The sequence below is a fragment of the Falco rusticolus genome, chromosome 1, assembly GCF_015220075.1.
Source record: "Falco rusticolus isolate bFalRus1 chromosome 1, bFalRus1.pri, whole genome shotgun sequence".
NCBI classification, from domain to species: Eukaryota; Metazoa; Chordata; class Aves; order Falconiformes; family Falconidae; genus Falco; species Falco rusticolus.
In genome coordinates, this window is record NC_051187.1 from 23729528 (window position 1) to 23756352 (window position 26825).

At 42.1% G+C, this 26825-nt stretch overlaps 1 protein-coding gene across 1 annotated transcript in view; it reads right to left on the bottom strand.

Annotated features, from left to right (window-relative positions):
* Positions 1-21430, bottom strand: part of CASTOR2 (cytosolic arginine sensor for mTORC1 subunit 2) — a 124171-nt gene extending 102741 nt beyond the window's left edge. Inside the window, exon 1 of the mRNA XM_037375120.1 lies at positions 21022-21430. Coding sequence (XP_037231017.1) covers positions 21022-21134 — 113 coding nt within the window. The 5' untranslated portion in view covers positions 21135-21430. The remainder of the gene's footprint in view (positions 1-21021) is intronic.
* Positions 21431-26825: the final 5395 nt, after the last annotated feature.

Here is a 26825-nt window from a genome sequence, read left to right on the forward strand (position 1 = left end):
ACCTCTGTCCTTGCACAGGGAAAATAAAGCCTCACACAAACCAGCAGAGCAAGATGCTGCACTCGGCAGATACCAGAACTGCACGTGCTACAAAAAGCAGCACAGCCAAATATAAAGGTAAGGGATTTGCACATTATAATATCCTTTTCTTCTTGTGCTCTTTTATCTTACGAGATACTCCAGAAATTAACTCCTAGCCCTGAATGTTTTCAACTCCATTTTAAAACAGCTTACATTATCTTAAAGCAAAAGTATCACACAAAAATTAGCATTCCCACTCACCTATGAGAAAGGGTGGGAAATTAATTTAAGGCCAATAAAAGGAGAGTTCACTGTAGGTATTAATTTCCAACTCTTTGAATTTATTGACAGCCATAGAACTCCTGAATTTCTAGCTGAGCCAGTAGCATAAAGAGAGAAAGAAGCTGCAGTGCTTACCCTGGCATACAAAGCAATTGAGCAAGGTCCACGCTACACTGACCTTGCCATCTGGACATGTGGCAAGCCCAGTGCACCGGCATTTAGCATTATCCTCTATGATCATGTAAAACTGTATTCTGATGAGACAGGCCAAAAATCCCATGCTCCAAAGATCCAGCTGATAACAGCAATCAATCAATCAATCCCCCTTTACAGATGCTAGGTCACACACATCATACAGCGATGCCTAGATCGCTGCTCCATAAACATCAACAAATTATCACACTTTATGCCTAAAGATGTTGATTTTCATTCCCCCGGTCCTACCGGGTGAGAGAAGAACCACAGTTAAGAAGCTGATCCTACATCCCCAATGAAAAAAACAAAAAGGACTTTATTGGGGGCCATTATATGTGCAGGATTAGGCCTGAATGATTTGCAAAAGGCTTTGCAATGACTTGGTTACTGAGCTATGAATAGAAGCTGGGAAACCTGGTTCCTACTTCTGTACTTGCTACACAAGTGCTGCCTGCTTGGCCACTATAACCGCTGCCTTCTCCCATACTGGGCACTCAGGCACTCAACTGGACTTCGATGTAGCAAGAGGACACACTGCCCTTGCAAGGCTTCACTCAGGAATCTTCCATCAGCTACACCACAAGAGCCCTGTGCTGGAAACTATGGAACAGCTGTAGCTTCAGCATTACATGCCAGTGTTATCAGTCTCCATCTTTATGCTGGGAATTGTGCAGGAATTTGCTTTCTGCAGACTAAAGAGAAGGAAGAATGAAAAAGATAAAGGGAAGAGATTATTTTCTGTGTGAGAGAGAGGGAGGGAAAGGATAGAGAAAGAGAGAGAGAGAAGATGAAAGGCTTTGTAATTATATAGTTTAATCTTCTGCAAAACATAGGCTGAAAAATTCCTGTATCAAGCCCCTAACTTCCGTCTAGATCTTCTGCATGGCTTTCATCCAGCCCCACTCTTCTACCATCAGTATTGCCACAGCTTCCAGCCTACATTCAGGCTTCTTGCACATACAGTCTCTGCCCCAAGGAGCTTGCTTAGCTGCATCAAATTCAATTGCTTCAGCAGCAAAGGCTTTAGCCAGCTAAGCACAAGGGGCATTTCTTTGGAACAAAGCATCTTGGTAAGAACCAAATACTTCCAAAGCCTGAGATATAAAAGATAAAGGACTCAAAAGGAGATCCCCCAACAATGAAAATATATACAACCCTCTCCCACACATCCTGACATAACAAGACTTTACAGGGCTTGAGGGAGCAAGTTACGATATGTTGAAACAAGTAATGTCACTCATTCCTCGTCTCGTACAACAGACTGACGGATTGTCAGTGCAGAACTTGCAGACGATTTCAAAAGGTGGCAAACTGAAGACAAACTGTCAGCAAAGGGACCAAAGTCTTTTTCTGGAAATGAGTCAACACAATCCCTGAATCCCCAAGCACTCTGGACTCATGTTAAGACACAAGCAAAATCCAAAAGAATAAATCCTGATAGGAGCCCACAAAGAAGAGGAGTCTGTGCAACTTTTCTAAGCAGGACAAACTGATCATGAAGGATGTAATTATTTAAGGACCAACAATCCAGATCAATAAAACCAAGTTAACTATGGAAGAAAACGACCAGGGGACATGATGAGGTTTTGAGAAAGCCAGCAATGAATCTGCTAACCAGAACACCAGATAATTCAGCTAAAGCCAGTCTCCTGGAGTCATACTTCCCAATTCTGGATGCAGCCACAACATTCACTAGTTTGGTGACATGTGAGTATATGACACTAATTTTCTACATGGCATCAAGAAACATGCTCCCAGCCTGTCATCTGCAGAATGGGAAGGCTGCTCCACAGATGCAAACATATCAGGAGAAGGCTCCATGTGGCCATACAAATGCATGGGTAAAAATACTAAAAATGGCTTTACAGAGCTTGTTGCCACGAATCTGTCAGTGTGTAAGCCTGTACTGAAGTCTACTACTAGTTTAATAGTAATGTTACACACAGTGAAGGTATGCAGACCAGGATGAAGCAGTTTTGATAGATTTCCTGGGAAGCTACAGTCCCAGGCCACTCTCTGCAGGGATGGGAACCAGCTCACAAAATGTCAAAGTAAGAATTTTGCACTCAGATGAATAAATGGGGTGTGGGAGAATCTTTTCGATTAAATGGCAGGTAAGTTTTCTCCACAACAGAAATTCAACAGTATACCAAGGTTTCCAAGCCAGTCACTGCTGACCTGTCCAAAGAAAAGCTGAAGCGTAGTTGACTGGATTTCTGTAAAATAAGCTTCAGTTTCATCTGAGGCTGCAATAAGGAAAGCTACAACTGCTGTGAAGTTTCAGTTGGTGCATAAGCCTTAATCCTAGAGCTGTGTGAGCACTGGGCAGCATCTCCTACTTGGAGAACCATAAAGAACTAAAGGTAAGTGTGCCAGAAAAAGAAACATTCGAATCTATCAACCAATAGGGAAAAGTCCATCCCTTCCAATTACATTAATGTCAATATGCCACTGCCTTCGATTGAATAAAGACTTCTCCTGTTACACAGGCTTAGCTTGCTCATTGTCTACCAAAAACCATTCAACGCTGAGCCATGCTCCTGTTAACTTCTTCCTCAAATAAAAGTATTGCCCTGAAATGAGCCTGTATCGCTGCCAGCTATAACACAACCATATAAGGTACCTGGAAAAAGGACAAAATGAGAGTCCAAAATTAGAAAGCCAAAGATTTGGCAAAGATAAAATGATTGGATGTTTTTAATGCAATTATTTGAGCCCTTAACGAACTTCAGTCTTTCCTGCTCTAAACACGGGTGGTGTAATGAGGCCAGCAGTACTATGACCTGCATCTAGCAGGTATCTTTGGCTAAGCTTACACAACAGATGTGTAGAGACGATGTTCCCCTCAATTTCAAAAAGAAAGCTCAATACAAAAAACCCCAAAATTTATATGCAAGTTTTCTTAGACCTTTGATTAAGTCTGACACTCTTTTTTCCCTGCATTCTCCTGCTCCCAGCATGGCAGCCCACCATTACCTAGCAGATGTTCTGAGGCATCATGGGCTATTCTCAGTGCAAGGCATCACATCTTGCTCCTGAGCAGTACCGACAGCTGTAAACAAAACATCTATGAAAAAAGACTACTGAGGGTACAGACCCACGTCTTAAACGGAAACAGAAAATTTCTATCTGGCCAGACTCCCAGGCAAAGGCAGTCCTGTGCCAGTTACATTCTTAACCAGCATTTTCATGTCCAAGGAGCAAAATCATTTCCTCTTAAACCTCTCCATCAAGAGCCTCGTGAATAGCCATTCTTTGAAATGATGTCACAGAGCCACCATGGATATTTTTCTTCAACAAACTAGTATTGAACAGAATCTTACAGCCACAAAGGCAGCAATAAAAGGGGGAGAGGTAGAAGAGCAAGGCTTAGGCAACCATCACACAGAGTATCAGCGTCTTCACACTCACCACAACACACAATGGCTTCAAACCACGGTAGAGCTGCTGAGCAACAGGATGGGAGCACTGTACACATCAGTTACCCAGGCCAACAAAGGGATGGGAGAGCTTTGGCAAAATAAAACTTTAAGTAGCAAAAAATCATACAAATGAGTCTGGAATGGGATGCTGGGGAAAGAACTGTCAGCGATCCTGTTGCCTGCTGAGTTTCCCAAGCTGGGAAATCAACAGTAAAATGCCATGCTGCTTTCAGTCTGCTCATCTAAATCCAGATGGGATATTTTGTCCCCTTAGTATAGGAACTTCACTGTTTACACAATTCACCGAGAGATAAATCAAGAGCTGGCTTTAATATAACATGAATTAATCCAAGGATCCTAATGCATGCTACATCCAGCAAAAAGGGTTATTTTCCCAGAAACCTCAAGCATACTGATGTCCAATTTGCTTGAACAGAATTTTGCAGAAACATTCCCTCCTCAAATGAATTTTTCATCCTGGGCTCTAACTCACTGACATCAATGGAGAGAAACTTGTTGACTTTGCCAGGCATAGAACTGGGTTGTCAGGGCATCCCAAGCAGATTTGTAACAAAATCATTGGCTCAAATATTGAAGTTTCCACTCTTGTACCTGTAGACATGCTAAAGAAATAAATACTTCTTGCAAGGAAAAGCTCTGGTCAAGCATAACTACCAAGTCAGCTACACTTCAATACAAACAGTAAGGTAAATCATTACACAGTAGTTATTCTGTATTAAAGTACACACTGGCATTATTTCATACCCGGTTTTAGGTTTTCCGATTCAAGTCTATTCGATCCTTTTTTTTTTTTTTTCATCTGGCAACACTTTTCAGCTTAGTACAATGCAAAATATAGTGAACTAGTACAACCTTGAAGTTTGGGCTGGATGCCATTTGTTGGCCCTTACAGCAACTGGAGCCAATAAAACAGGGCTTATTTGCAGCAGGAAACTACCTGAACAATTATTTTCGAAGAAAGATGGCAAACTCCTGGAGAAGTGGGAAACATTCCTATGGAAAAGAGAAAGCCACACCTGTAAGCTTCAGGTATGTACTTATTATGAAACTCTACGTTGGGGACATTTCTTGCTGCCAGAAACAGGTGATATATTTGAAGCATATGCAAAGCTAAGTCTCCGTATAGACCACCATTTTGCAACAGCCTGATCTTTTCTGTGTATTAGCAGACGCTGCACCTAAATTTTCCCAATATTAAACACAAAGACCTTTATAATTTGAGTTAGAAGAATACTGCCATAATTGACAAGAATAGGTGCGGCCAAATGTTTTCTCATGCAGTTCAGAGATACCACAGTCAGGCAGCATCTTCTCAGAACATAATGAAAGATGACACTTCATCAGACAACGTAGATGTGCCAGGCAATAAATCTTGCAGCAGAAGGCTCCTTCCTATTTTAATTCTAGTCGTCACCAATTGAGAGATACAATTGTCTTTCTGAAGACAGACACACAGGAAAGGTGAAACCAAAGCAAACACCTCAAACTGACAAAACACTGAAATGCTCAGGGTTTCATTTAAATCCTGGTGTACTCATTCTGGTCTAATAAAAACAGCCCGACCCATCGTTTGCACAATTCCTGAGCTCAGTAGATCCTACCCCGCAGCTGCCTGCACTATTCAGAACAGCAAGGAGGCTTGTTTCAGTTGGGCACATCCATCTGTTTCCCCCTCCCCTCTTAACAGACGCATCGTTTCAGTCCTGAGTACGGAACAGGTTGGAGATCTCCAGATCTCCCCTACTGTGACTTGCACATCTGTGCACCACCGACCACGAAAAGGTGTCCCTATAGCTTTGGTAGTCTGCACTGATCTAGGATGTTTCTTCTGAATGTTAGCAAACAAAGCTGTTTTGCAGTACTCCACAAGAACGGGTTTTATTTGGCATCTGACCATTGTTGCTGTAAGAGCATGAAGAAAGGTCTCATGTATGTAGCAGCACAGACCAGCGTGGACTACAAAAAAAGTCCATCTAAACCCAGAGTAAACACTTGGTCACTTAGCCCGTGCCAAGTTCTGTGTTTGACTGGTTACAGCACCAGATTTACCCAAGCTACCTAGTTTAAAGCTATAGATACCAATCCACACAGCAGTAACGTATCAAGGGAGGAAGTTTTAGCTTTCCAACCACAGCCACAAAATCAGGCACCTAAGAAGTGCAAAATAAGATCTCAATGCCTGGTCCCTGGATTCTCCAGCTAGTAAGGAAAAAGTAAGCAGTGGCAGCAGTAACAGGCAGAGTCAGAAGAGTTTAAAACGTCACCTCTTAGAGAACGGATCCAGATATATTATCTGGTAGAATCCATTTGTGTATCAGTGGCTACTTTTCCTTCAGAAGAAATGCTCCAAGGCTCCAGTGCTAGCAGCTCAGAGCTCACAAATAACCCTCTGACAAGAAGCCAGCATGCATTCAGCAAGGATATATGGCCTACTGGGATCAGGACTCAAACCAGCTTGCTTCTCCTCCTTGTTCTTCCACAGCTCCCCGCATACCTGTGGGTAAATCACTCAGTTTTCCCATGCCCAAGTTCCACATTTGTGTAAGAAAGATAATCACTGTTCACTACTACAGAGGACCATTGTCAAGATACATTTACTAGTGATTGACAAGAGCCTAGGTACTACAGACAAGCAACACACAGGAAAAAAAATCGCCCCTCTGCCCCAAATGCTTTATGAAAAACAAATGTTCCTCAAAAAGCAGGTTTCAGACTCAGTTCCTAGTAGTTATCACAAAGAATAGCAATTTAACAAAAATTCTACAAATGTAAAAAAAAAAAAAAAAAATCGCAACACAATTTGACAATGTCCTTTCAAGCTGACATTTAAAAAAACCTACATGCACAATTACGTATGATAAAGATAATGACAAAACAAGAGAACAAAAAAGGTGGGCAATATTGTTCCTTCTAGCTTAAAAAAAATTATAGTGCACTCAGTTTGCCAGTTTAATATGTGATGTGACAGGTCCTTAGTTCATCTTGGGACAATTTGAGAACAGAATGATTAGCAGTGTATGATGACAGTGATCACTAGCTGATTCCTGGAGAGCTGATAAGTTATTAAGCTAAACAATGCATCACTATTATGAGCAAGTCAGTGCACTAACTGCAATTTCCTTGAAAGCTGAGTGGTGCATGATTATACTTGTCCACTCAGACTGCCTGCTGGCAGCTCCGTATTCTGCTATTGTTCTGAGCTCCAGAGCCTTCCCAACGCCCAGGATACAGCCGTGTGAAAATGTATTCTTCATATTCAGCCTTCTTTGTGGCAGCTGTCGTCTGAAGGATAAGGGGAAGAGAGACATTCTCTGTCCTGAAGCACAGCTACTGAAGCCCCTAAAAACATGTGGTTTGGTTTGTCGGCATGAGCTACCTCTCGTTCCTAACTCTGGCAATTTCCATTTCAAGAGTGCTCCAACTTTGGAATGACACCTATATACCCATATATATATATTACATACATACATATGTGCATTTATGCATATTAAAAAGCCACACATACATACTAGTACATTGCTCGTTGTTTTCTTTATGACTCTCAGGAAGACTGCTGTTATTACTGGAAGCTCAAATGGACATCTTTCAGCTCACATTTCTCCCACAAAGTATAAGCAAAGACGACAGAGCACACCTCCACTAATGACCCTACAAAAACTATGAACAGAAAAGGCAAAAGAAAAAGAAGGTAGTAGCTGGATGACAAGGATTTCAAGTGGCTAATACAAACATGGACTCAAAACATGGCCTTCATTTGTGCTACCAAAAAAAGCACTTGTAGTGGTGGAGATGATGCAGGACCTGAAAAATACAAGTCAGGTCCTACTGAAGACCTGCTTTGGGAGATGGATAAGCCACTCACCCTCCTACGTGCCTCAGTTTCTTCCTCTGCAAAGGAATTCAGCAGCATCTCCCTGCCTCTCCAAGGTGCAGCCAGTACAGGCTGTAATGGGTGATCCCAGAGCACAGGGGCTGGTGACTGCAGGATTACTGCTGCGCAGTGGGGCACGCAGGGACCCCGTGCCGTACCACTGGAGAAAGACAGCAAACTGGGTCCCCAACCCACCTGGTTATGTGAAGAGAGAAGAACAGAGACCTCCATTTAAATTCCCTAAACTAGTTCTCAAAAACATATCTTCACTCTTGCCAGCGCGAACAGTCACACTAAGCCTCCCCTCCCTTTCATGCATTTTTACCATGCTCTTGTCCTGAATGTTGTCAGCCAGTCTGTCCAAGAAGCAGAATTTTTAAAACCCCTAAGTGTCCTCCCCTCCAACAGCAACAGACATTTCAGAGTGTAAGCCCCATTGGCTTCCAATGAGCCTTGGGTGCCAAGTGCTCAAGTCGTTTTTTTTTTTAAGTGGAACTTAGGTGATTCTGAAAATATTATCATGTACCTCACATTAGATTGATATAAAGTGAACATTAAGTGGGAAGAAAACCTGACACTGAGAACATTTGACAAGTGCTTAAAAGGTAGGTCCTAATTCATTTTAAACTTTGTTTTATGTAAGACTCACTGAAGGAGCACCATGAAATTCTTTCATTGTCCTTTTCTCTGTGCTGATCCTGCAAGGAATATATAATCAGTAATATGTTTAAACAAGCCAAGGAAAAAGTACCACTCTATTTGGAATCCATGAACGGTTCTATTCCTGTCACTAAGCTTTTTCAAACCCAAGTAAAAGGGGAAAACCCTTGCCACTGGAATTAAAAACACAAAATGAGCAAATATAATATTAAAAATACGATACCAGTAATCATATAGGATAAGCCTGCCATATAGTTTTGAAAAAATGTTAACACTTGCTAGTCACATAGCTCATAGCTCTACAAATAAATTATTTCTATCCTTACAACAAGATCTAATCATCTGACCATTCTCCTGGGCAGTAAAGAAAGGTTAAGTCGTCAATCATTTCCATTCCAACTCTGAAATTAACCATCCCATAGCTGCTCTAGAGCAACTGCCTGTGAGCCTGTGTCATAAACATAACCAAAACAATTTGGTTTCAAAGGTGTGGGGGTTTTAGTGGGTGGGTGGGGTTTAGGATTTTTTTGGTTTGCTTTGCTTTGCTTGTTTGTATTTGGATGTTTTCTCCTCCTCAACTTGGATCACACTCACCAAGTTAACAGCAACTTCCACAACACTGGAGGTGGGAACTGTTGACTCAGGGCCATGAATTTCATCAACTGCTTTGCTATGATCCTCCAGCTACACCCTCAGTTTTCCAGCCAACAGAGACTGCACCTAAAGATCGAGCCAGTACACAGTTTTAAGTACTGTGGCCATCTACAAATCCATAAGAAAAATGCACGGCTATGTTCCAGTCAGTAGGAAACTCAAAAGGAGATAAACAGCAGTTAACATGCCATGGAAAGCTATCAAACATGGATTAACAGCCAAGGTTGTATCAGTTTAAAGTATCAGTGATATACTATAAACATAGAAAAAAAATTAATTTCAAGCATATGCTCATGTACATCTCAAAAGGACACAAATTCTACATGAAGTATTTACACATATCTGCACACACTGTTTATAATTTCTGACTTTATTTCTGAGTTTTTTTCACCAATAATTAGGTCATTATCACCTTTACAATGAACTATCAATTCAAAACACACTGCTTCACAGAATCATTAAAAGCTAATAGATAACCATATTGTTTTGGGACTACTTCATATTTAAATCATTGCCTAAGATTACAATTCAACCACCAACTGAATGAACAAAGCCATTCAAATGGGTACAGGATACACAAAGTCCTTTTATATTAGTCATTCCAGGCTGATTTCACACTCCTGTGCAAACGAAAAGTATTTCTGGCCTGTCACAGTGTACGAGCTACCAGGGGATAGCTTGGTGATTTGACACAAACCCTTCCCTTGGAGACTTTTATCCTTCCTCAGACACAAGGCTTTCCACACATACAACACAGAGTGCCTGTCCTCGGGTGAAGCCTCAGCAGCCCCTGGCTTACAGCACTGTGATGGGTAATGTGACAAGGCATAAAGCCAACAAAATGACTGTACATACAGGAATTACGAGAACCTCTCAGAAATACAGGGCCTTGGAGTAACTTCATACTAATACAAGGACTACAGAGGAAACTCTTTCATACAGGGTGGTTTCAACGCGTGACCACTATTACAGTAGGATTTCAGAAACCGTACAATAACCAAAGCACAACTTGTCCTGCAGGGCATTTCCACTACACAATATTGTACATTAAAGTCAAACCAAGTAACATTGGGACTCCCTTACTTATGTCAAGGACATAAGTAAAAATCCTGCGTAGAGGGCTTGGGTAGAAGTAGCTTCATTAGTCTTATACATCCACCTAACAGTTATAAATTGTAATTCAGCTGTCTGCACTAGTACAAAAGGCAAGCTTTACTCTTACCCAGCTATGGAATGTTTTGGTTTCTAGTTTCCAGTTTTTCAATTTACAGCCAAGAAGCAGTTTCTCATGAAATGCTTACAAACAAACATAAAGGACCAACAAATTACTGCAGCAGACAGTTTCTCCTCCATACCAACAGATCTCCCCAAAACTGAGAGGTTGTACAAGCCCACTCTTACGTTCAAAAACCACTTTGTCCTGTTTAAATGAGACATTAAATCATAAATTATAATGCTATGTGGAAAGGAACACTAAATGGAGCAAAGCATTACAAGGTCAACCACATGTTACCACAGAAGAGAGCAATGCACCATGCACAGCTTTAAGTACAAGATCCAACTGGACAAAATCCTGAGCAGGCTGCTCTTGTTGACTCTGCCTTGAGTCAGGGGGTTGGGCTAGATTATCTTCAGAGATCCTTCTCAACCTCGGCTGTTCTGTGAGGATTTGCTACTTTCTAATTTTGTGATGACAGCATGGTACCAGGCTTAGAGTGAAAACAACACAAAATGGTTAAGGCTCTGCTACAGCACTGACTGTCGAAGTCCCACATGAGGCTCCTGTCTAGCTATGAGACATCCACGATCATTCACGGGACCAATCCTATCCTTTGTCATCTTCTGTTCGTCTTCCTCTCCCCCTCATTGCTTCCCTCCAGAAAACCATAAAGCCTGCTTTGGTCAAGCTTAATTCTTGCTATCCTCCTCCGTGCTCAGCCAGAATTCTACTGGTCTAGCGAAGTGATTCCTGGCACCCATCAAAATATTACTACACCTGTATGCCAGAAATACTGAAAAGCAAGCAATCATTTAAAAAAAAAAAAAATAAATCCGTGTCAAAAATGATGCTCTGTTCTTCAGGAATCCAGTTGTTTTGTACACTTGTAACTACCATTACCTTGCCTGCAAAGCAGGTAACTCAAATCCATTTTATTTTCCAGAATAATATATTAATTTCATTTGCACAGAAATTGCTATAGACTGTCTGCACTGCCAAGACTTGCCTGAAAAAAGACCTCTTAACAAAAATAAAACTCTATCTCAATTTGTGTCCCCTTAGTGCGTAAAAAGGAAATACTGTAAGGAACAGTCCCACCACTCAGTGCAGAAAACCATTCACTAACTAGTCTAAAACCTGCAGTAAGCTCAGGAGAGAATGAGCCACAAGTCTATGGTTTCACACCTTGCTAGCTCAGCAGATGCAAACAAGCCACGCACATTAAAACTCTGCTCAGCTTATGAAAATGCCAAATGGGTAATAACATGCAACTTAAAACACATCATCTCAGTATGTCATAAACTGTCCTAAACTTACCCCAGCAGAGGTGAGAGACGGGTTAATTCAACATTTCCCTTTTGCAACCAAGTAGTCTGAATGTGAAAACAATTAAAAGCACTATTTTATCTTAACATTAGCTAACCTGATTTAAAGATACCTGAAATCATTTTTGGAGTGATGGCATCTTAGGTGGAAACAACGTATTTTAAAAACCAGTTAGCAAAAGAAGTAAGTTTGCTGCTGAAACTACAAAGCAAATTAAACAAGTTAATTGAGGAGAAATAGGTGACAAAGCAACTGGAACCAGTCCATTTATGCGATAAAGCAGATTTTGACAGCAACAGCATCTTCTGCAAGAAGGGAGAATATTTTCCTCATTTCAAATAACTCAGTTTCGTTCAGAGTGATCACTAGTTCATCCCAGGTTGAGAAACAAATTAGGAACTGAAAAAGCAAGTAAACCTGGGGTTTGTGTTTTGGGGTGGGGGGTGGGGTGGGGGGTGTTGGGGTTTTTTTTTGTGGGCTTGGTTTTTTTCTTTCCAGACTGCAAACAAGAAGTAGGTATGGGAGATCTACTAGCTCCAATGCCTTGACAAGCATAGTCTCAAATCACCATCAGTTTCATTTGTTTAGTACAGGTCACATTACACTGGTTAGTTATAAACACAAGATAGGTGAGATTATTTAGTTCCTAAATACTCAGCACATTTAATATTACTTATTAGTTTTAAAAAAGCAAATGAAAATGTTTGTTTTCCATGTTACAATCTAACTCCAATTTCCACCCAAAAGCAGCTTGACAAAGATCACAACTGAAAGATTAATCATGTAATAAGTCATCCATCATTTTCAAAAAAGCATAAAGACTAAGTAAATCTATGTAAATGTATACAGTTGCTTAGATGCATACAAAGTATATCCTTCTCATTATTAAGAACAACCTTTTTTTCTTTCTGACACGACTACATTTATTTGCAAGTGAGTGCCTTAGAGGTTATCAAAAGCGAAGAGTCACTCTTTCTTTAGGAAAAGAAATAAAAACTACAAATGTTAAACAAGATTAACATGGGCCATTTCAATCAAGGTCCCTGACTTGTCAACTTCAACCAACTCACCCTGTAGAACAGGATACATGTGTGGCATAATAAAGGGTTGAATACTGATCTTTCCACCACAGAATTAGGATAAATATGCAAGAATTACTAAAAACAGTACATATCATTACCCAGATTCTCTGACACATAACATTTCTAAAAAACCTGAACAGAGACACACAGGGGGAGTCACACCTATGTTTTAACTGTTCTATCCACGTCAAAACTTGTAAGTTGTCCCCTCCCAGCTTTAGAAATTCACCCAGTATCAATTTAATTCACCTATTTGAACACTTTACCTAAAACTTAAAGGTTGCATTTTACTGTAAACTTAAGCAGTGTAGCTTGCAACACTTTATGACATCTTCAGTATCCTCTGTAACAAGGACCCTAAAATTTTGCAGGCAAAGAAAATGAACTTTTCCTTTACAGTTATATCTTGATCAAAATGCATCCACACTTACAAGAAGGTTGGGTTCCTACTTATAAACAATTTGTATTGAAAGAATTTAGGTCAAGGACAGCCTACCACCAATAACAGCCTACATCTTCCTACAATTACTGCCCAATAAGTAGCACAAGTTCTCTTAAAAACATCTATTCCATCACGTTGACAAAACTTAATTGGACTGCAAAGGTCTGAAAAAAAAATATCACTTTGCCTGCTGAGACATCCCCAGAAAAGCGTACCTCAGAAGTCCCCAAAAGATTAACAAATGGTTTGCTGCCACCAAGCAAATTCACCACTTCTCTTTTCCATTTGCCAGCTTTGTGCTAAATAGCAACTGATATCTCAGCATTACTGCTGTGAGCCTTCTAAAGCAGGTAGTAGTTCAGAAGTAGGCTTTTTATTTTAATCTCTAGTAAAGCACATTTAACAGACCAAAGTAAAAAAGTCAGTTCTGGTTGGTGAGGAAGTTTAGGCATTCACTGCTTTTCTTTGGATGTGAAAATAAAACTTTATCAACCAGTACAAAATGTTTATTATACATCAGACCACAAAAAGAGAGATCAGATTCTCTGTTTCCATGGTCAGCACAGTAAAACTTTGTGCAGTACGTCTGAAACCAACACGGGGTTGTACAGTCACAAAACAGGCTTAATCAATCTCTACTCCTTTGGTGCCATAATAAAATATTTTTGTCTGTTCTTTTCTCTCTTAACAAATACATCTTATAGTTATCTACACAAAACCAAGCTGAGCTTGGGGGGAGGAGAGATCTTTTAACTTTGAAATTATAACTGCAACTTACAGGCTTTGCTCTGTTGATTCTGAACTGCAATGAATGGAGTTATTTCCTCACATTCCTGTTGTATAATTCTTCCTTTACCAGCCTTCAGCTATCAGCAGATCAGAGCTCGAGTTTACTCTGGAGTTGGCAGTAAACAAAAGAACAAATCTGCACTGTTTCCTCTGAAAAAAGAAACTGTAGCCCTTGTCCAAATACATTAAAACATTGAAACATGCAGGACGATTAAGGAGTTGTGTATTAAATAAATGAGGTAATGTGCTCAACAGATTTAAAAAAAGGAGAATAATTAAGTGGAAAGATTTACATATTTATAGAGCACAAACAAGGTATTGTCAAATAGTTCCAGCCATCAAATGGAGCCTAATTTAAGTTATAACTCAGTGGAAAAAGTAGCCTGTGGATTCAAACTATTGTGTTTATGAACAACTCAGCTGTTATTTCTTGATGACGAATGCACAAGTCATACTTTTCCTTAACAGACCTGCAATACATTTGCTCTACTGCTGAAGCGTAAGAGCACCCAGCTTGCAGGAGGAGCCATCTAGGAACTAATAAAAGCCACATTTTTCATTTAAATATTGACTTTCATCTGAAAGTAATAAACGAATATTCATCTGAAGGGATATTTAATGAATTACATGGCAAAAAAAAAATTTTTTTTCCTCTTATTTCTCAGCTCAGCATCAGCGGGCACCAGTGTTGTTTCCTTTACATCACTGGTGTTATACCTTAATACATTATATACATATATATATACCTTAATACATATACCTTAATGCATTACAATTATGCAGCAGCTCTGCCAGTGGATGGAAACAGCATTCAAAATAAGGAAGAACCACCAGTCCACTACACACTACAGCCAGGTATTTATTTAAAAGCCAAATTTCCAAGTTCAGACAGAAAGAAGAAAAAAATATCTTTAATTAAGAAAAAAAAAATCGACAGCCCTGTTAAAACATCCAACATCTAAACCAGCATTTCTCCAGCACACAGTGCTCCCCAGTACTACACTGTGGGTTTGACCCAGTACTTCTGTTTCACCTTCTCAATCTCATTTAGTTTCTAAGCACTCCTGTCAGCTTCTGACTTGGCACCAGCCTTAGCCGGATGGGACCACATGGCAGGTTGAGGACTGCAGGACAGGACTGCCAGGCAGCAGTGCCCCCCTTGGTCAGCCCGTGTGCCAGAAGCAGAAAAGAAAGGGAATAATAACATTTGTAGATAAACAGTAAGAGACCATCAGGAAGGAAACCTGCTCTTTCCAAGGTTTAATGTATTAAAACACCGCAGAATGTTCTCACAGCCCAGTAGCAGCTGAAACACCCAGCAGGCCTGAACACAAATTGATGGCATTTACAATTAAATAGCTTATGTCCTTCTTTAGCTCAAACCAGTAACTTCTATTCTCTCCCCTTCTCATTTATCTGATTCTCACTAGCTCTTACTCATCCTGAATATCCACCAGCAAGTTCAGCACCATACACGCACGTGGCAATGCAAACAAGAAGGCAAAGTGCTTTGGGGAAGGGCAGGCAGGAGGCTTTAGCCATGAGGCTTCCCCTCCCTCCAGCCTCCTGTGGTGCCTGGACATCAGCACTCAGTCCTTCTGTAACAGATGGACACCATATCAGACTAAAAATGAAGTCCCCAAACCTCAGATATCACACACACATACACCCCCAGAAAAAAATAAGAAAAAAGAAATACCAAGGCATTTGGGAATTTTTGCCACACTTTAAGAAAACATGAGCAACCTGTTTTATATGAGTAAATATTGTCTTGTAACTTGCAAAACCTTTCATTCAGCGGTCTTCTTCGGACATACAGGATGGCAGAAGCAGCCAAGGAAAAAAAAAAAAAAAAAAAAAAGGGATTTAACAACAAGAGCAACTTGTGTTTGCCAGATGATCACCCAATGTTGCAGACCAATCTGTATTTCATATAAAGGCATAAATGGCATTTGTTTGTCCGCATTCATACCAAAGGAAACAGACCACTGATCTCTTGAATGTCCTCCAATGGTGCATAGATACATTTTAAGCACTTGCTTGTCCCATTATGCTCTGAAATCCAAAATAGACCTTTTATTACAGTATCTCCACTTTCAGGACACCTAGACAGAAAACAAGCGATCAGGGAATAAGAAACACATTAATAGCAACAACACACTGCTCATAACCAGAAGTGTCAATTATTACTATGCAAAATGAAGATATTATCAAATATATCACAACAAACTTGGTAAAGATAACAAACCTAGCTTCATTTTTTGTTCAAAGACCAAAGAAAATCCAGGTCTTTTTCTATACAGTTTATCATTGTTCACTTCTTGCTACATTTTTAGAAGAATGAATATATTTAAGCACCTTTACACTCTAATACCTGCTGCCTCTGAGCATCCCATGGTAGAAGCTGCATGCAAGCAGCATCAAACATGGGACAGAGCCCAGCCTGGCTCTTCCACCTTACCCAGCTTCTCTGGGAAGCATCTCACTTGCACAGCCAGCCTTCAGTATTTAGTGCAAAACCTGCAAGCTTGCAAAGTGCCTGTAATTCTGCTTCAAGTCGCCAATATACACAAACTGCACCTCCAGAAGAAGACCTGAGCATCTTAGAAAAGAAACCAGACTGACAGATGCTTTTGGAATGGCTGCCCTAAATACTTCTGTGACCAAGGTCTCATCCTTTACACGTGCAGAACTTGGTCCTCCTCTTCAGCATGCTGAAATAACAACCATCTCAAAATGAACAGCTCCAGAAAACTCTGTTAGACATTTTAAAATTTGCGATGCTAGATGTGACCTACAATTACTTTAACCACCCAGCCCTGTAAACAAACTAACCTCTCAACTTCATCCTTGTTATAATTTAATAGCCTTAGAATTTAAATAATACCTCTCTCTCTCTCAATTACTTTACTTCACCATTTACCACCAAATCTTTCTATTAGGTACCAGAACAGAGAGGAAAGTCTGCTTGTTAACTCATTGACTCCAGATGTTCACGGGTCTACCAAAGCATTACCCAGAAATCAGGCTAATTACATTATACAGATACAGTGCTTGGAAGAACCTTGACCCTACTTTGTTCTCCAAGACTTAAACTCTCCATATATTTTTATATACGCTCAAAAGACAAGGTCGAGCTCAGCTTCCCTCTCCCTATTGCATGCACTGGTGGCTCAGTGCAAGCGCTATCCAAGACTGTCCTTCCTCCCCCTCCATTCAGATTTAATTCCTATGCAGTAAAAGGAGACACAGTTAAAAATATTTTGCAATTAGGGAAAAGAAATCAAGACAGGAATGTAACAGCACATTAGTATGTCTATCAAGTCCTCAAAGCAGGTTACTTGTGGCACATCATCCAACAGTATGAGATGGTTTAACTAACCAAGGAAGCAGAGAAACTTAATTCTGCTGGGAGAAAAGCTGTTCTTTTTGCAGCACACAGGGAGCTGAAGGTGTACGCTTACAGGTAAGCACGGTTCTCTGCCCCAGAGAACTAACATTTACAGAGGCATGTACAAAAGAAAAAGGATGCCATGCTAAAACAAGGCACAGTTGTTGTATTTACATACATAAACACGTGGCACGCCTTCTGAATAGGTGAAGATCCTTGGCACCAGGGAACTCTTAAATATGGACACATCACAATCAGTGAAACACTAGGATGATGAATGCAGCAAGAGGAAAAAGATCAGACACACGCAAATCTTCAGCGTGCAAGTAAAAACTGCACAATCTGATCCTCCACTAAGGTGCCTGACAGAGCTCAGTTGAAATCAATAGGTCTGCACTTACCTACACAAGCAGAGTATCAAAAGCACATTGCTCAGTGTAACTGCTTAGGAGTTTCACTGTTATTTATTTCTGGACTACCTGTCTATAATGTAACTTCGCATAAAATACCTCATGCCTAACTTAGAGTTATGATTAATAGTGTTTTTCTTTCAGCTTAGTTCAGCCCACCGTTTTATTCACTACTGGTCTCACCTCTTCACCTCGTTAACTGCTTTCTTGCTTGTGGCCATCGGAATAGTTCCAAAATTGCTGTTCTTTGTTCAAAAAAATACTGCTATCGTAACAGAAGCTAAATTAAAAGACTCATGTCAGGAACAAGGGCAGACTAAAAGTGGCAAAAGGCCAAATAAAGAAGGAGATTTGTTACTTTTTCTTCCCAAGAGGAAGACATAGAGGATTTAAAAAATTGTTCCAGCCCTTTTCCCTGGTGTATGAGAACATGAAAGAGATTCCAATACTCCCTCCAGATCACTTCTCAGAGGAACCTATGTAAAAATTGTAGTTTCTTGCATGACTAACATAAGGATACTGATGATGTCATTGCCACCTCTTTGAATCACATCTGTCCAACAAATCATTTGTTACTGGCAGCCTTGCAGCACAGGTAAAAACCTCTGTTTAAAGTCTTACTGGGAAAAATGTAGGTGGTATAAGTAACTGGCATGTTTGTTTTCTCATCAGAAAAGATGAGCAGGGATGTAGGCCACCTTCCCCTTTCAACCCTAAAGTGGTCCTTTTCAGATGGGATGGTTGGGAGGGGAGATTTGTCTTGCAACCATAAAAAAAGTTGTCTCCTGGGCACATTCACTTCTTAAAAGAGGAGGAAAAAGAAACAGTGGGATCATAAATTGATGGAGTCACATCTCCCAGAGACCCTCACCTTCTTCAAACACATGGTGTTCATCAGAGCAGGAGGTCTGTGGGGCAGGGACCTTGTTTGCCTCAGGGCATGTAAAAAAGCACACAGGAGAAAGCTATGTTTCAGTACTGTCAGTTGTCTTAAGAATGACACAAACAAGCTTCCTTTTCTCTCCCCTGCATCTCTACTATCTGCAAAAACAACAAAACAAACAAAATGGAAACAAATAGAACTTTCCCATGCCAACAAGCCTTTTCACAAACAGGTTTTTTGTTCCTGACCTGTGAGATTCCATGAAAGCTAGGGAAAGATTACTGATACTCACTGTGCATGGAAGGGGCCAGACACCACAGTAACCAGCAGCCATACCAAACTGACAAGTGCTGCACCCAAATGCAGGACAAGGTATGACACCCCAAAGGGCTTCTCTTACTGCCCTTACCCTTTCACAACTCTCTAATGTTGAAAATATGAAACAAAGAGACAACAGGTTCACACCTGAACTTAAAAAAATAAAAAAATAAAAAAGAAAAAACTCACCAAAACCCAGCCTATGCATTAGGAGTGACAGATTTAAAGATTTCACTGTTGACGTTAACAGTGACATTTTAAGCATGGGAGGGGGAGCAACAACGCCTCAAAAAAAATCAGCAACCACTTTCAATTATAATGCAACAACACATTAAAAATAGAAATTTAAGATTGAAGAGTCTTTAATGCCCTGTTGAGTATTCAGGGACAGCAGTAAACAAGGTGCTGATATACTTTACACTGCAAACAACGTTAGTGGTGAGCCAAATGGGATGAGCCCCAAATCAGAGTGAAATTTCAATGCATGAAGTTTAACTGCAAGATAAGGGACTGTAATCAAATTACACCACAAATAGGTCCATTCATCCGTAAGCATTATCGCAGAGAGAGGATTGAATTACAGCTTGGAATAAAACAACTTAAGAAATAAAAAGCAAATTTATTATCTATTTATTATTTTCCTACTGCCAAAGAAAATTTCCCACCTTCATACAAGAATGCTATCCAAGATGAATCTGGGGAGAAAACTGAAATACTAATTATCAGTCTGGAAAAACAAGAAGAGTTTGACTTGTGTTATTTACATTCCCATTCCTCTTTCTGAATAGAGCAAAGTCAACAAGCTAAGTGAAGACACAAGAACATGCAATTGCAATTCCAGTCATTTTGCTGAGAAAGGCCTAGGCAGCTTATACACATTCAATAAACCGGCCAGAGTATTTTTTTCCTTGCCCTAAAAAAAAAAAATAATAATTTCTCACAGTGCCTTCCACTACGGTTGTTGTTTTTTTTCTCCCCGAAAGCTATCACAATGCATATTACTCAATACCACAATTTTTAAAGAGAACCAAATGCAAAGCATGCATTGCCCACCGTCCTCCTAATCTGGCAGCACTGAAAAAGCACCTTTTAAAACAAACACTGAAAGATGATTCTTTCAGTAAGTGCTGCAACGAACAACAACCCGGGGGAAGGGGGGGGGGAAGGTTGGGGAGAGGGAAAAAAAAAAAGAAACCACCACCACTCCTCCTCCTCCTCTGGTTGCTGTTGTTGCCTTTGTTGTCCGGTGGTCGCCCCCAGCCGGCCCCGGCCGCCCCCCGCGGCCCCCACCTGTTTTCATTCATCCGCTCCTTGCAGAGCGCAGCGCCCGGGCAGGCGGCAGGAGCCTCACGGGGTCTGCCCGAAAACCTCACGGGGGGACCCCAAACTCCAGCGCTGACCCCCACCACCATCTCCCAGTCTTGGGATGGGGGGGTGGAGCGCAGGGAAGACCCAGATATCGCCCCTCACCCCCAAACCCCCTGTCCTCTGGCGAGGAGAGTGCCCCCCTCTCCCCAGCACCCTGACTTCTTGCAAGAAGGGTGCCCTCACGCACCCCAGCACCTTTCCCCTTTACAAGGGGGACGTCCCCCCGACTCCAGCACCCTGCCCCCTGGCAGGAAGGGCTCCCTTGCAAGGAGGGTGCCCCCAGCCCAACACCCTGCCCCCTTGCAAGAAGAGCGCCTCTCACCCCACGACTCTGCTCCCTTGCAAGGAGGAGTGTCCTCCATCCCAGGACCCTGGTTTTCTTCAAGAAGGAGGGCGCCCCCCGCCCCCCATTAACCCACCCCCTTTCAAGGAGAAGGCTGCCCTGCCCCCTTGCAAGGAAGGTACCCCCCACCCCGGGACGGAGGGTGCCCCCTACTCCAGCACCCTGCCCTGCTGCACGAAGGAGAGTGCCCTCCCAGCCCCCTCGTAGCAGGGAGGTTAGGCCCCCAACACCCTGCCCCCTCGTAAGGAGGGTGCCCCCCAGCACCCTGTCCCCCTGCAAGGAGGGCGCCCCCAGCCCCCGCGCTGCCCCTGCCCCAGCACCTACCTCGTCTTGGAGGACAGGAAAGCAAGTTTGATTAATCCATAGGTAAACAACTGGATGCTCTCCTTGGCTATGCTGGCCACTCTGAGCCTGTGCTCTAGGATGTGCAGTTCCATCTTTTCCTCTTTCTCATTTGTAGTTCATCTATCCCTGGGGTTTATTTTGTGTTTTTGAATGGGGAGGGGGAGGGGGGCTGTTATTGTCGGTGCCTTTTTTTTTTTTTTTTCCCCCCCCTCTCCCTGGCTCCTTCTCCCCCTTCCCGGCTCCGGGGGCGGGGAGGGGCGGGATGAAGGAGCAGAGGGTGCAAAAGTTGGCCCGGCGGGGGAGGCCGGCGGGGCGCGGAGCGGAGCCGGGCAGGGAGGCAGCGGAGCCCGGAGTGCCGAGCAGCTGGTGCTCGCTGGAACAAACAACTTGCCACTCAAGCCCGGCCCAGCGCGCCTGCGCGCCGCCCCGCCGCATGCCGGGCCTTGGAGTCCGCGCCGCCGCCGGACGGCACCGGGGCGCCCGCCCTGCCCGGCCCGGCCCGGGGGCGGGGGCCCGGGCACCCCCGCACCGCCTCTCCCCTCGGCTACGGTTCTGACCGGTCATTAAGAAAAAAAAAAGGAAAAAAAAAAAAGGAAATTTGTAATAAATCCTTGTGAGCGCCCGACCTTTGTTTTGTTGAATTTTCATTATCGTTCGACTCGGGGAAGGGAGGCACGTTGGGCAGCTGGAAAATTTTTGACAACCAAAAACCAGCAGAAAGGAGAACTTCAAAAGTTCTCATTAACAATAAGGAAATGCTCAAGCCTTACCCTGTTTATCCTTTTACGTGGCAGACTGGGAGTCCTCCTCTATTGCCCTGTGCAGCAAAAATAAAGAGGAAAAACCCCTCACTTCGCATGGAAGTGTTACAGAGGTAAAATCACAGTTGTTAAGAACATAAAAACAGCCTTGTCCATCTGGCAGCTGGTAACAGTGGGAGGATGAATGGCCTGTTCATCCCAGCCCTCACCCGGCTCCTCAACACAAGGAGGCTGAAAGGGAGGTAGGAATGGACAGACCTTCTAACCAGCACCCCAGAAATGGGGGCTGCTCCGCCACCGGGACTGCCATGGGGCTAGCCCCAAGATACTGGCCCCAGCCACGCTGTTTGTAGCACCGGCTCCTCTGCACAAGCCTCACTGACACCGCACAGACAAAATCGGGAATTAAATTCAGGCTTGGGGTATTCTTAAAACAGGACTTGGGCCATAAACCTGACTTTAGGTTCTGTGCAGGGCTCCCTCTCACTTCAGATCACACTGATTCTGCCATGAACATGGCAACAATACCACCCGGACCACTATGGCACCTTTCATTCATAGATCTTACACAGGCTTTATTATAAAAGACCATCAATAGCAACCCTTCTGTTCTACACATGGGGAAACTGAGGCACAGCATGTGTCCAAGCGCACAACATCAGAGCTTGCTTAGCCAAGCCCACTCCAGGCCATTCCTCTTCCCTATACAGAAGGAAGAGCTTCTGCAGTTGTAAATTAAGCTTTTAGGGCCTGTGTTCTTGTGGCAGAAATCCATTGAATCTAGCTCTGGAAATAAGCATATGAAACTAGGATTTCCAAATCCTTTCTATTCTGTTAGTTCCCACTGGATGGCTGTATTTCTCCCCTAGACATGTCTGTTCTTCCTCTGCCTGTGGCCATACTTCTGAAAGGCTGTCTTCATTTTGTTATATCCCAAAAGGCAAAACTTGAAATTAGTTGAAATCGTTCAGAGGAAAGGCAACAAAGGTAGAATATCAAATCTCTACTTCATTTTTTAAAAGCCTTTAAAAAACAAGGAGTTGTTTTTCGTTGTTGCCTCACACAGAAGTTCAGATGACTAGGCATTGCATTTTAGGAAGCCAAAGAGGATTTTTAATCTACTTCCACTGCCAGTTCAAGGTCTTGCTCTTCAAAGCTCTGAATGTATCTGCACCCAGCCACAAGAAGTGCCTGCACCTGCATCTACAAATCACAGAGATATCTGTGTTCCTCTGGGACAATGCAGACCAGCGAGTCCAGAAGGAAGCAGCCAGGGAAAAAACATACACCGTCAAGGTTACTGTGAGCTTCCAGAGGAAATAGGACAAATGTAGCCTGAATCACTTCTAGGAAATGCTGCGAAACTTTCCTCGTCTAAAAGATTTTCCATCATAATCAGGACAACATTCACATCAACTCTTCCCACTTAAGAGAAAAAAATATGCTGCCCCCAAGCAGAGCTTTCTCAACCCAGAAAGGCCAGACACTCCAGGAAGGCCACCAGGGATTATGCTATTACCAGTCTAATTACCACAGAAAATGCTTACATGAACAATGAGAGATGGTAGAACAGACCCAAAGGTAAAATCAGTGGGGACGTTTTGAAGCAAGCAAATCATCAGAGACTTTGTTCTGCCTGCAGGGAAGGAGAAAAGAAGCCCTGGGTTAGTCATCTGGATTTACTGAGAAAAGAAGAATCAAGCAAACAAGCAAAAAAAATCCCCCCCAAACCCACAAAACACAAAAATACTTCTTCATTTTGTAAGTTTACATCTGGTGCTCTCCAAAATTGCTATTTCTTTCCTGGGCCTGTTCAAAGGCTCTGGTTTTCCAAGTCTTTCAAAGAAAGCCTGAAGGCCTCTTTGAGCTGGAAACGCAGACCTCATGGCTATGTGAACCTTCACACAGAAGACTGTAGGAAGCATTAGGAAAATATAAAGCCCTACCAACACCCGACCTAATTTTCCACACGTGAAAAATATGCCTAGGCAAACTTATCAAGAACAGGCAATTTGGCAATTAGCCAAAATACTATTAAGGACCCCCTCCTCCAGCTGTCATTAGTATTCAGATCTCTCTCCCTTGTTGCCAGGTATACCTGGGAGATTCCACACAGGGAGCAGCCTAGAATGTGTTGTTATTATATATAACATGCTATAATATCTTTTGATTACTGCAATTCCAAGTTTTCCATATTTTTGCAGCTCGAAAGGACTCACTTGGCCCAGCAACAGAGCAGGGACCTGTTGTGCAAGATGATGTAACCACACTTTTTTATTAAAACCAAAACCCATTCCCTGCCCACACAGCTTACAATGCCAGTTACCACAGCACATGCTGGGCAGACAGAACAAAGGAAAAGGGAGGATGGACAAGAAAACAGGAAGATGAGATAGCAGCAAAACAAATCTCAGTATGAGGACCAGGCACCATGAGTCATCTCCTGCCTGGATAGACAGCAGAGCACTTATGAGCCATCGTTAAGCAGATGAGATTCCTAAGTGCTCTAGGTCAGATACCACCCATAAATGCTAAGCAAAACTTGGATTTTGAAGCCTTTAGGCTAGAGGTGGTGGGGTTTCCCTGGTAGAAGAACAGAGACTGTACTTGGACAGATGGGCACTTTTCAGCTGGTGAGCAGGGCAAGAGCCATCTCCTGTTCGCCCTGGGGCACTACTTGTCTGGAACTGAGGTCCTCATAAGGAATGCAGTGTTTTACAAAAAAAGAGTTCAAGAAGATGGTCTGTATTTTTGCCTTTAACGTTTATCTCAGCAGCAACCAAGGTACAGCCAGGTACAGGTCACCAACAGTCCTTTGGGAGACTCTAGCTCTTGTGAGTCTGAATACAAAATTTCTCACAAAGCACACCACAGTCCAACACCCAAGTCTCTGCATGCAGATGGCTTCCAAACCAAACTGAAACACTCAACAACAATCACTGTTTCAGGAAATAGAAATTTTAAATATGTAGAAACAGTTTAGGTGAAAGGAATGTAATTACTCACTGTGACAAACAGTTCATGAACATCAGCACTGTACACAGAGAAAAATAAAGGATTTCTAACCACGTGAGTCATCATGTTTTATGCAGTTACTCCAAACTACAGCAGGATATTTCAGTATTATTTTATTTAGATGGTGGAAGGAAGTTCTTAAATCATTTGTGGTCTCTTCTGATAGCATAAAAAAGCCCCAGATTACCCTATTTAGTTCTCAAAAATGAAGCTATGGTAGCCTTTTACAGATGGATTTTAACATGCAGTATCTACATTTTTGGCAATAAAACCTCATTTTAAAAATATTTAAATTATCTCACAAGATTTGTATGACACTGCACTGCTGCAAATCTAACATTGCTCTGCTGCTGGCAGAATTATACTCTTCTTGCAGAAATATCTGAAGTTCAACAGCATCTTGACCTCTGACTAGGGCTTGCAACAGCTTCCAAGATCTAAAATAGCAGAAAATACAAGTCCTAATGTGAATAATGTAATGGAAATACCTTGGATAAATATGCCCAAGGCAAGATGAATCCAGTGTCGCAGTTGTTTATACCAGTGTTTGCTTTTCTGCAGTAGGCTGACCATATGAAGTTCTTGGCAAGTCTATAGTTCTGGTGTGAAACCAGGGTCTCTGTGCATTTCTGGGGTCCCTTTCAGACCCAGTACGTAAGGGACACAGCAATCTGTTCTAGCTTCTAAGCCCAGAGAATGTTTTTTGACTGCAGACTGTTTAAAGCTCTGAGGACTGGAGGTATCTTCAGGTCAGTCACTAGTTTTGACCAAAAGGAAAGCCATCTCATTTCTTAACAGCCTTAACTAGTTTACCCTAAGATGAAAGTTACTAAGTAACTATAATTATCATGGAACTCCTTGCTTAAGTTAAACAGGCCTTTTTGACCCAGAGAGGGTAATGCTTCTTTAGACAAACAGGTAAACAAAGGCACAGAAAGGCAGGCAATGAACCAAGGCCACACCACTAGTTATTATCATTTTAGAAGTACAATTCATAGGCTACTGCTTGAGTGTGAGATCTCTACAAGGTTGTCCAAGGCAGACAGGCAGGATAGGTTTACAATTGCTATCTTACACTACAGTGACGATTAGTCTCTTCTAAAAAAAGCCAGTTCTTTAAGAATAATCATGTAAAAAATATAATAAAAAAAAAATAAAGCTTCCCAAATGATAGCTTCTGGGCTTGCTTGTGAAAAATTACCCATTTGTTTAATTGAAAAGAGCTATTTATCAGGCTAATTTCCTTCTAGCAACCAGAGACCTTTCAAAACTTGATTGCAGTTAATGTGCCAGTGTTTCAAAGCATTTTATTCAACTATCAAATAAGCTAATGAAGACCTTTAATTTACTGTGGAAGTACACAGTGGGTTGAGCAGGTCGGACATTTCATGCTCCCAGGGCAGCAGAAGTGCAGATGAGACTGTGCTGTTGCATCAGCTCCTCAGACAGGCCCAAATGTCCTGTCCTGCAGGAGAGCTGTGGGAGGCCAAACCAGTAAAAGGATGTGCAGAGGCAGCTCCCACTCAGTGTACAAAGCCACGTTACCCCTAACCTGAATAGTAGTAAAGAGCTCCAATTAAACATCCACAAGCCAGCTTGCAAATGGAGAATGTACAACTAAATACCTCTGTTAGGAAGGACTAAATCTCGCATCTTGGTTCCCCCACCTATGTTCTATACGTTGGTGACACCTAACAGCTACTGTCCTAGAAGAACAGAAAACAATGGGCCTCCCAGTGAAGGGACTCCCCAGGGCTGGGGAAAGGAAGCTTTCGCACTTGTAATGAACGTTACGTAGCCTCTGGATAGAAGAGATGAAATTACATGGACCTGTCGTGTAGCTGGACATAGCAACTACCAACTGCAAGTAACTGGCCAAAACTCAGTGCACCACAAAGTGGCAGCCTAGTACTGTCCCCATCTAAGGCAAGCAAAATTTGCTCAACTTTAGCCTGTGAGGAAGCAAGCATAAACATTTGCTCTTGATATTTTGCTTCAATTCCTTGT